Below are 11,865 nucleotides of genomic sequence, written 5' to 3' on the forward strand. Positions count from 1 at the left end.
GCTCTTCGCCTTGTCAAAGTCATTTATTTACTCTTGTGAATATTTTTGTTGGCTGAGATCTTTCCAAGAGATTCTAGCAATCAAGGATCGGAAAGAGTCACAAGTGTGACAAGAAAAGTTTCCCAGTGGAACCATTATTACGAAAACTTTTGATGAAAAGCTATTTTGTCTAATTTTCCTTTCCGACATATTGTTATGAGGTCGTTTAGCATTAGGAACAACACGGTGACTGTTTCATGAATTTACCTCAAAATTAAACTATACTCATAGAGCAGTTGTTGAAGTGTTTCTTGAATTCATGGGACACTCATACCTCATTCCTAATGCCAAACAACCCTTATAAGTGTAGATGGACAAATTCTATGAGAAACTTTTTCCCACGCCTGATTTTGTTAGTGAAATGTTGGGTTTTAAAAAGTTTATGCTGACTGTGAGGAGATAAAGGTATGCATCTCATCGAGGACGGAACCAAAGTGAGCCCGGCATGGGCCCCCCACAAAAAAAAAATGGAATTTAAAAATTTACCTGAAAATCTTAAAAAATTTCATTTATCCTACATAAAAATTTCGAAAAGTGATATTTTGGCTCCTGTCAAAAAATTTGAAACTATAATTCGGCCCATTTCATGAAAAATTTCTGACGCCACCCTTGATCTCATCTATATATTTCGGTATATGTCCTCACCTTTGATCTTGACCTACTGGCCCTCATTGGCTCCACTCCTGGGCTTGTACATTAACATCTAACTTGGTAAGCCTGTTCTTCACTTTGTTTATTTGAATTGCCATGCACAAGATCCAAAAAAAAAAAGCGAGTAGGATTATCCATATCTGTCAAATTTGAGCCACCAAAAAGGGTGAACGCGCCTGGATACTATGAGATTTGGAGGCAAAGTCATGTAGGTTCTTTTTCACTAAGGGGCATTTGATAGTCTCAGGTCTCAAATTCAAGTTCATCTCATGTCATTGGGAATCTCAAATCCACACATATGTAGGGGGTATTTGATAACATTGGCAAAAAATCCAAAGTAAAATCTATAGTTAGTCAAACTAAGGATCCTAAGTCGGACTTAAAGACTCACCTTTAAGATTCTTTATTTTTTTTTTATGCATTGACAAAATGTCCAATTTAAGATCAGATCTTAAATACATGGTTTTCAAATCTCGAGGATCTCAAATCCAAGGCTGTCAAATGCCCCCAGAGGTCACAACCCTCCTATCCAATTTCAAAATTTGAGGTTTTGGCCACAAACCAAAGATCTCAAGCAATTGGCCTCATGTAGAATTTCTAAAGAACTCAAAAACCAAGTTGTATGTGTCATGGCACACAATTAGAGTATTTCCTGCTTTAGCAAACAATGTCGGCTAGTCTTGAGAGTAAAAGTCACTGAAACAAGCTCTTGTTCAATGTAATAAGTTGTCCCCTTCATATTTAATGCCTGCAACTGTGAAAGTAGTAATTCTAGATGCTCAGGATCTTTTTGATGATGATTGGTGAATGAATGAGTAGTTGGCATCCCCCAGATGCAAATCTTATAATAGGAGCATGTCCAGATGAAAATCTTTTTAATGAGAGATTGTCTCTTCTATGTGATTTTGTTCTCGCAGCCAGTGCAAACTGGGGGCGGAGCCAAAGGTTAGGGGTCAAATTATAATTTCAAAATTTTAACAGGAGTTGAAATATAATTTTTCAATTTTTTTTTATATAAGATAAATGATTTTTTTTAAAATTTACATGTAAATTAAAAAATATATATATATATTTTACAAGAAAATGTTTTGACTAGAGGGTAGTCTCCTTCAATCGCCTATTTCATCCCCTCTTCTTCCTATCTATTCCTTTTAGTGACATTTGGATGACACTCTGAAAAAGCAACATTTTGTGAAATTTAGTTTTTTAAGCAGTTTTGGAAACTTGGTTTATGTGTTTGACTGAGAAACTCAAAAACCTCGGGGGAGGGCGGGGCAGGTTTATCGGGCCCTGTTGAAAAAAACGTGTCTTGTTTAAAACTGAGGGGGCATTTGGATGCCACTTCAAAACTTGGCAAGTTTTGCCTTCAAAACCATTTTAACTTGGATTTGAAGGCAAGTTTTGCCTCTAAAATCACTTTAACTTGGATTTTATGTGTTTGACTGAAGAAAGCAAAAATCTTGGGGAGGGCTGGGCAGGTTTATTGGGTCTTGTCGAAAAAAAAGTGTCTTGTTTAAAATTGAGGGGGGGTTTGAATGCCACTTCAAAATTTGGATTTGAAGGCAAGTTTTGCCCCTAAAACCACTTTAACTTAGATTTGAAGGCAAGTTTTGCCTCTAAAATCACTTTAACTTGGATTTTATGTGTTTGACTGAAGAAAGCAAAAATCTTGGGGGAGGGCTGGGCAGGTTTATCGGGTCTTGTCGAAAAAAAAGTGTCTTGTTTAAAATTGAGGGGGGTTTTGAATGCCACTTCAAAACTTGGATTTGAAGGCAAGTTTTGCCTCTAAAACCACTTTAACTTAGATTTGAAGGCAAGTTTTGCCTCTAAAATCACTTTAACTTTGATTTTATGTGTTTGACTGAAGAAAGCAAAAAACTTGGGGGAGGGTTGGGCAGGTTTATCGGGCCCTGTCGAAAAAAAAGTGTCTTGTTTAAGACCGAGGGGGCGTTTGAATGCCACTTCAAAACTTGGATTTGAAGGATAGTTTTGCCTCTAAAACCACTTTAACTTGGATTTGAAGGCAAGTTTTGCCTCCAAAATCACTTTAACTTGGATTTATGTGTTTGACCGAAGAACACAAAAATCTAAGGGGAGGGCGGGGCAGGTTTATGGCGCCCTATCGAAAAAAACGTGTCTTATTTAAAACTGAGGGGAAGTTTGGATGCCACTTCAAAACTTGGATTTGAAGGCAATTTTGCCTCTAAAACCACTTGAACTTAGATTTGAGGGCAAGTTTTGCCTCAAAAACCACTTTTTGAAAGTATTCGAATGACAAGAAAATGATGTTTCGTTAAAAAAAACCTGAAACCCACTTAGGTTTCTCACCAAAAACCTGGTTTTTACTTCGTCATCCAAACATGCAAACTAGGTTTCAAAAACTCATTAAAAACCAAGTTTTCACAAAATCTGGTTTTGTGAAAACCAAGTTTTAGAGGGTGGCATCCAAAGGCCCCCTGAGTTTTTGCCAAACCTAGTTTTGATGCCACTCAAATATGCTTAAAACAGAGTTCTGGTAACTCTAAAACGCATTTTTATTTTGTCATCCAAACAGCTCTTTTAGTTTTCAAAACAATCTATCTTATTTATTGTTCTGTTTGCTTCACCCATGCCTAGCCAAGTACTTTTCTCTTATGGTTTAAAATCACAATGGTGAAAATTATAGTTTAGGGATTGAAAACATGTTATTTTACTTATTTCCATTTTAGTGAATTAAACTTGACTTAACTTGGGCCATTCTACTGAATTAGACTTACTCTTATATTAATTTGTTTATATTTTTACATTTTAAAAAAATGATTTGTTTGAACAAACTCAGAACTGATTCATCTGAACGGGTGAATCGGCCTGTTTGCCGATTCATTGGAGCTCCACGAAGGTATTGAAGAAAGCAATGGGTCAAAATCTGGTCCGGACAAGCCACGTGATCTGTATTCATGCCTCATTTTCGATACGGAGACTGTACACTGGAGGAGGCTAATTATATTACAGGTCCACACATATATCCAATTTTTTATATAGTTCTGGATATATATATATATATATAATACGCCGATTTGGCGAATCGACGGAATTCAGTGATTCAGTTGTAATGTTAACAAAAGGGAAAAATATTTTCTAAAGAATAAATAATACAAAAATATGCTAATTCAATCAAAGTAAAATGTGACGGTAATGCTAATTCGATGAGCAATACAAGCTTTCTCTCAGATACAGTATGATCAAAGACATTCAAAATACGTTTGATGGAAAGAACATTGTGGTTTTAGAACACATATTCTTAAAATATATACAAACACCATGTTTAATTATATTCTGAGAAATTTGATATTTTTCTACATCACATCACCATATTTCTTAATAAAAAGGGTTTGCAACACGTGTGATATGCATTCTAAGAACACCAAATTTATGACTCGCTCAAGTATAAGACTATATATATATATATATATATATATATATATATATATATATATTGCGATCACATTCCATGGTTTTAAGTGGGCACAAATAACTTGGTTGGACGGATGGCTTATGAGGTTATTTTTACAATAGAATTTTACTGACTTTACTAGAGATAAATTTTTTACTACACATAAAAAGAATTGTTTTTTTTTAATTATTTCTAAAGTTTTTGAATAAAAAATGGCATCTGCACCGTTAGTTTCTTCAAGGAGAGAAAAAAGAACTCTTAGAAACATGAAAACTTTAATATTTAGGGTACTTCAAGTCATCGCTGAGATCCACTGTTAAGTAGCCCAACAAAACAAAAATTTCAGATACTCTGGAATCAGAGATCAATGGGAAGCAAACATGCCATCAGTTTATCTTTCGACCACGTTCTGTTTCCTGATCTCCATATCTGGATTGTGCACTAATGAAAGTTTAGTTGTAAATTCTATTTTCATGGGCACGACTAAATAGTTTGACTGAACCTTGTGACGGGAAAAAGAAGAGGAGCTTTGGCCTCCTCACAGTTTCTCCCCCATTGTTGGAACTTTATGTAGCAAGGATGGGACGTAGGTTAAGGATGGAAAAAAGATGCATTTAGAAAAAAAATGATACCGAAAACACTTTAACTAAGAAAATAGCTGGAGTAGAAAAACTTTTAGAAAAGCTCTAAGAAGCGTTTCTGATTCTTTGTCTGCCAAGCTCCTATCATATATTTGTTTATTTTTTTCATGTTGCGCTAATTAAAAGGAAGAGGAAGAAGAAGAAAAAAAAAACAATCCATTGTCCCAAACACCCTTAACATTAACAGTTTGTTTGGATGGAGGGAGAGGGGAAAGAAAGGAATGAAAAAAAAAAAAACTTTTTTTGAGTTTGGATAACTAATAATGTAAAAGAAAAGAAAATGAAAATGTGTTTGGATAAAGGGAATGATGTTCATTTCCTTTCCTTTCTTATCTTATCTTTTTCCTCCTCATTCTCTTTCCTTTCCTTTCTTTTCTCCCATTCATTTTTGCAGCGACAATGGCAGAGGAAATGCAGCAGCAGCAGGACATGTACGAGGGGAAGGTGAAGGCCACCATAAAAGAGGCGACGGCGGACCAAGTGTGGCCTCTCCTCGCCGATTTCTGCGGCATCCACAGGTGGATGCCGAGCGTCGAAACACGTCTGGACGTAGGCGTCGCCGGAGAGATCGGCTGCGTCCGGCACTGCGCCACGAAGGACCTGTCACCAGTCAACGGCGAGAGCGTGGGGTGGGCAAGGGAGAGGTTGACGAGCATCGACCACGCCAGCCGGAAGCTGAGCTACGTCGTCGTGGACAACAACATCGGCTGGAGGCACTACAAGGCGGAGTGGGAGGTCGTCGACGAGGAGGATGCTGGAGGGTGCCGGGTCGAGTGGTCGTTCAGGATGGAGCCGGACGAGGAGTGGGGCGAAAAGCCGCTAGGGCCTCTCGTGGCGTCTGCTTTGGAGACGATAGCCCGGGCGATTAATGAGGAGTTCCTTGCAAGGGATGATGGTGGTCAAGGCCGGTATGCCGTAGACGAGAGGCAGTAACGTGGCCGACTCCCTTGCCGGCCGGCAGTAGGAAGAGGGTTCTTACATGACGTTTTTCTGTAGTTTTCTCTTCATCTGCAATTGTGGTCGGAACATGACAAAACTTCGTGTCAGATTTCAACTTTCAAGTTTTACTTTCACAGTGCATCTGCGATTAAGCGTCATCGATATTAGAGTTTATGGCATTCGACAATTCACCCTTTGTAACTCTAAGATCAGAGGTTGGTGATTTGGAAGAACAAATTTTACGTACAGTAGAACAAGATTATGATAAAATCAAGGACGATTAGAAAGACCCAATGCAACTCATGAAGCTGCCGATTTGGTGAATTCATGCAACTCAGCTGAATCCGAAAAGAAAAAACTTCTTATACAATTTAATTAAATGATTTAAAGTTAATATATTTGAAAAACCCACAAATAACAAAAGGCAACTCTTGAAATTGGCCACTGAATCGAATTGGTGGCAGTCGATACAAAGTCATTTTGATGATATTGATCCCAAAGTATGGGACTGTGGAAACAAAGACCTTATTAGAACATAGAGGAACAGAGAGTTTTTGGAAAGATGTTTATAGAGGTTCAGGATAAACCTACCTCCTCTTCTTTCAATCACAGTTACCTATTGAGTTTGTTGAGTTGAGGTTCTATTATGTTTTTGTAGATGTACAAGTCTCAACAGATCTTTGATTACAATTTTAGAATACACAATTTCTTTCTTTTATAGATTTATGGATGTTAATTCCTTCCTCTTTGAATTGGACGTATCTTCTTTTACTGAGTCCATTTCCTTTGCCGGTATAGCCGTTGAGCTTTCCTTTTCTTGATTTGGTAGTTTCTTACTTCCTATCCTTTGTCATCTAGTGTCTTAACATCTCTCAGAAAACTCAACAGTACAAGAATGACGATGAGTTTGGAACGAATGGTATGGAGGGGAGTGATGGGCAATGGTTTAGTGAGTATATCTGCTAGTTGATGTGAGGATGGAATATGTTTAAATAATAGTTGATTTTAGGCAATGCGGTCATGAACAAAGTATGTGGTTAGATGTAGATTATTCAATGGTTGTATCAGCAGTCCAAAGTTAACGGTGCTTTTAACGTAGCGCAGTATCCTTTTAACTACTGACCAATGCTTTTGAGTGAGTCTGTGCATAAACTGACAAACTTTGTTTACTGAAAATGCTAAGTCGGGTCATGTTAGTGTTAGGTATTGGAGAGCTCCAACCATCTGCTCGTATTCGGTAGGGTTGTGATATGCTACTTCGGTGCCTTGGGAGAGAGCTTTTGAGGGCAACATAGGCGATGGTGCAAGTTTGGCTTTGACCATGTTGGTTCGCTTGAGAAGGTCTAGGCAATACTGTTGTTGTGATAAAAGGAGGCCATCAGCAAAGTGACATACGTGAGTGCCAAGAAAATAGTTGAGCAGTCCAAGGCCTTTTAGAGCAAAGGCTTTGTTAAGATTTTTTATCAATGTGCCGATGTGGTGGGGAGAATTTTTGGTAACTAGTATGTTATCGACATACATTAATACATATGCCACAAAGGACACTGATAAATGAAAAGAGAGGTGTCAGTTTTGGATATAGAAAAACCATAACTTACCAAGTCTTCGCTAAGTTTTTGATACCAAGCTCGAGGAGCTTGTTTGAGACCATAAATCGTCTTTTGAAGCTTGAATACGAAATTAGGCTTTTGTTCGAAGCTGGGTGGTTGATCCATAAAAATTGTTTCATGTAACTCACCATTTTGAAAGACATCGTGAACATCAAGTTGATGCACATCCCATTTAAAAGTATATGCAAGAGTTAAAATTGTTCTAATGGTGGTGAGTTTAACTACAGGACTAAAGGTGTCAAAGTAGTCGACTCCCTCTTCTTACGTGTAGCCATTGGCTACATGACATGCTTTGTAGCGTTTCAGAGATCCATCCGCTTTTCTTTTGACTTTGAATATCCATTTAAACCCTGCAATGTTTTGATTGGCTGATCGATGAACAAGGGTCCAAGTATGGTTTTCAATAAGAGCTTTATATTCATTGGTCATTGCTTGAACCCAGTGGAGGTTGGATTTGGCTTTGGTGTAAGACATTGGTTCAAGAAGATCTAGTGGACAGTATATGTGAGGGCATTGGGTACTCTCATCCCATTCATAGAACGAGTGGTCATAGCGTGAGTGCAGGCAGGAGGGGCAATATTTGAAAGGATAGGTGGAGGCGAAGGTTCAAGAATGGGTGACGGTAGAGGTGCATCTTGAGAGAGGTGTGAGTTGGCTGGGATTAGGTGAATGATTAGTGGGCTGAATGGGTGGCAGTAGAGGTGCATCTTGAGAGAGGTTTGAGATGTTGGGATCATGTCTGAAGGTGAATGATTAGTGGGCTGGTCACTCCTTTCAACATGGTTATGACTGGAGTCTTGAGGATCTATGTTCTGTGAAGGAGGAATATAGGATGAAGTTATGAGAATGAGTATAGAATTATGAGCTTCAGAATCTCGTTCATTCAAATTGGAATCATTTTGGAAAGGAAATTTATTTTCGTCAAAAATCACATTGTGAGAGACAAGAATTTTGTTTGTGGTTTTGTTCAAACATAGGTATCCCTTTTGTTTGTTGCTATATCCTACATAAACATGTTCCTTTGTCTTGAAATCTAGTTTATTTTGATGGTAAGCGAAGTTTAAGAAAACATGCGCAGCCAAAATTTTTAAGGAATTTAAAATTCAGTTCAAGCCCATAGAGTTTTTCTAATAGACTATTGTGTACAGTAATATGATATGGTAACCTATTGATCAAATATACAACAGTGGCAAAGGCACAAGACCAAAATTTTTGAGGCATATGAACATGACTTAAAAGACATAAGCCAGTTTCTACTATATGTATGTGTTTGCATTCAACGGCTCCATTTTGCTCATGCATGTGTGGGCATGAAACACGATGAGATATCCCTGCAGCATCAAACATCGGTTTGAGAGCTGTGAACTCTCCTCTTCCATCGGATTGAAAACATTTAATTCTTCTTTCAAAAAAGTTTTCTGCCTTGCTTTTGAAATCAGAGAACATAGCCACCACATCAGATTTTTGAGTTAGGAAGTATATCCACGTGAATTTTGTGTGTGCATCAATAAAGTGGACATAATATTTGAATCTATCAAAACTTAGAACAAGTGCAGGACCCCACACATCTGAATAAATTAAATCAAGAGGCTTAGAAATAATATGAGTTGAATTAGTAAAAGGTAAAGTATGGGACTTTCCTCGTTGACAATCAATGCACACATGATTTTTAATTTGTCCATAAGAAGGCAATCCAAAACGACTAATGACTTGCTGAACCACACGATAGGCGGCATGTTCTAGACGACTATGCCATTGATCAACTGACGCTCTTTCTCCAATTAAAATGTCCTTATTGATCATGTACAGCTTATTGCGTCAGACACCATCAAGTTTAAAATAGTAAAGGCCATTTTGACCTGGTCCTCGAAAGAGTTCACTCATTGTCTCCAGATCCTTCACAATACAAACATGAGGGTAAAATTCCGTAACAACATTATTGTCATTAGTAAATTTATGAACTGAATCAAATTTTTCGTAATACAAGGAAAATATAATATTTCTTTAAACAAGAATCTGGAATCATTCTTTGTAAAGTAGGAGAAACCATGGTTAAGAAAGTGCAAACCTGTGCCATTTCTTACTCTAACCATTTCCTTTCCTTCATAAGGAACATGCTTGGATAATGCGTTCAGATCATTTGTCGCACGATGGGAGGCCCCGAAACTGAATACCACATTGCATCATTCATTCATGCATTAAAAACATACAAAGCATGGGGAGGAGAAAAATTCTTACTGGTGGCAGCATTATTTAGTTGTTGTTTTCCTTTAGGTTTGGCTATGTTATAGCACATCTTGGCTAAATGGCCCGGTTTATCACAGTATTGAAAAATTACCCAATTTCTGATTTGCTTGTAATAACCCTTCATTCTCCACGGTTGTTGTTCATGGTATTAATTTTTGCTTGACTATAAGGTTCTTGTTTAAGGAATTGATGATTGGATTGGTATCAATCTTTGCTTCTTTTAGCTGAGATTCATCCGTCAACAACATACTATAGAGATCAGCTAGAAACAAAGGATCAAATCTAGTAGCTATCGATGTCTTAAATGTGTTGTATTCTTGTGGGAGTGCTCTTAAGATATGTAAGACTAAATCATATTTGGTGTCTGAACCTGACAAGCCTTTGTTGTGAGACATGTTGATTACTTTCCTTCTTTGATACATGCTTGTGTGGCTTGAAAGAGCCAAATGGGAAATCAGAAATTATAGTGGAGTCTATCTTTGTTTTTTGTCTTTTTGGTTCTGGTTAAAATTTTGAAACTATAGTTTAGTTTGACTAAAATTTTAAAACTATAGTTTGGCCCCAGTGACAAAAAATTGCTGCCTCCATCCTTGGGTAAGACTCTCATCTCCTTCTCGTTGCTTCCAAAGCATAGGGTTTTGGGATTGGTACCCCTAAGGGTAGCTAACTTTTTGACTACTAATCACTAGTCACTTGTCCAGCTAGGTATGCCTAACTAGGTATGCCTAACGGTTACACATCTTTTAGTTAGGGTTCTAGGTGAGACCCGATGAGTATTTGATCTTATTACTCGGAAGAGAGCTAAAATTCTCACCCAACCTCTTATTGTCATAGGTATTAGACATGTTTTAATGCTTTGGTGTGTCATCATAGCTGTGCTTCAACTTGCTTGTCGGTAACACACTTTTTGCAAGATAGAATGTTGATGCCTTGGGGATTCGAAAGAGAGAGTGATCACTACGTGTGCCCATCTTGTCCATTGGTTATGTTCATTTCACTCATTGTGGAAAGAAATTTTTTAGAGAAGTATTAACTCTACTAAGAACATGAGCTTTGTCTGAGATATGTTATGATCAATGACTTTGAAAGGGAGATATTGTGTTTTTAGAATACATGTTTTCATAATAAGAACAGTATTACGTCTATTTTCTAAGAAATAAGATATTTTTCTAAATCTAGTAATTAAATGCTGGACAAATCACACTATGTTTCTTGAAAAAGGAACATGATATTTTCAAGACGTGTTATAAATACACGTGCTCTAATTATATAATAACACAATGTTCTTTTCAACATGGATACATACTGCGTTGTTTGAAGGGCTAGGATTGTTTGCGAGTAACTTATCCTGAAACTAAGTTATTCTTGCTATAAATTTTTCCTGAGTAAAATGAAAGTTTTTCTAGCAAATTCTATAAATATTGAAGGACTCTGAATAGCATCATAATCTTTAAATAATAGATGTCGGCCAAGCAAAATTTTAAAAACAAAAGTTGGCATTTTTTTTATCTCATTATGTGAGGAATTGAAATCAGCTAGTTGCTGAATGTTGCAGGAAGAATCTTTGCAGACTATCTCTAAAAATACCTTATAATAAAAGCATTATACCTTATGACAAAAGCATTAGTAATTGTTTATGGCCTTTTCAAGTAACAGTTTTTAAAAGCTTTTAATATCATATTTAATTATTTAACTATCTGGCAACATTTGGTAGCCGGCTCATGATATGGGACCCTCTCTTTCTCTTTCTTACCTCTTCCAAACTAAGCAAAAACTGATCTCTTTCTCTTCAACTTCTTCCAATAGCAGACTCTCTCTCTCTCTCTCTCTCTTAGTCGTTCAGATGCCTGATGCACAAAATCTATATAGTGGGGTGAATTGGGTAAGGTCCGTTGGATCCTCATCATGTTATCGGGCCATAATATTCTTAGTCACCATCTCTTGCATTTTAAAGGTTTTTCTATCTTTATATATATATATATATATATATATATATATATATATATATATATATATATATATATATATATCATGATCGACACCTACACCAACACCGACGTAATAGCACATCGTTTATAAAGTTATAAAGTCCCCTCACGTGCTCCCCCTCTCTGGACGTGACGTCGCTTCCACGATCCATCAGCCCCCGTTGTTCACGCGGTTTGGGGTTCATTCCATGGCACCAATTTGCCGTCCATATTGGCCGACGGCTCTATCTCCGAATATAGCCCCCGTCAGATTTGGGAGGTTGGTATATTTATCTAAAGTTTTAAGTTAGCCCTTACGAAAGTTTAAAAAAATATAA

General features: G+C 37.2%; 1 protein-coding gene across 1 annotated transcript; it reads left to right on the forward strand.

Annotated features, from left to right (window-relative positions):
* Positions 1-5,091: 5,091 nt before the first annotated feature.
* LOC116256421 (lachrymatory-factor synthase-like) lies at positions 5,092-5,844 on the forward strand. Its single transcript, XM_031632787.2, has one exon. The coding sequence runs from the start codon at positions 5,164-5,166 to the stop codon at positions 5,695-5,697; it is 534 nt and encodes a 177-aa protein (XP_031488647.1). The 5' UTR covers positions 5,092-5,163; the 3' UTR covers positions 5,698-5,844.
* Positions 5,845-11,865: the final 6,021 nt, after the last annotated feature.

This window comes from Nymphaea colorata, chromosome 6, assembly GCF_008831285.2.
Source record: "Nymphaea colorata isolate Beijing-Zhang1983 chromosome 6, ASM883128v2, whole genome shotgun sequence".
NCBI lineage: Eukaryota > Viridiplantae > Streptophyta > Magnoliopsida > Nymphaeales > Nymphaeaceae > Nymphaea > Nymphaea colorata.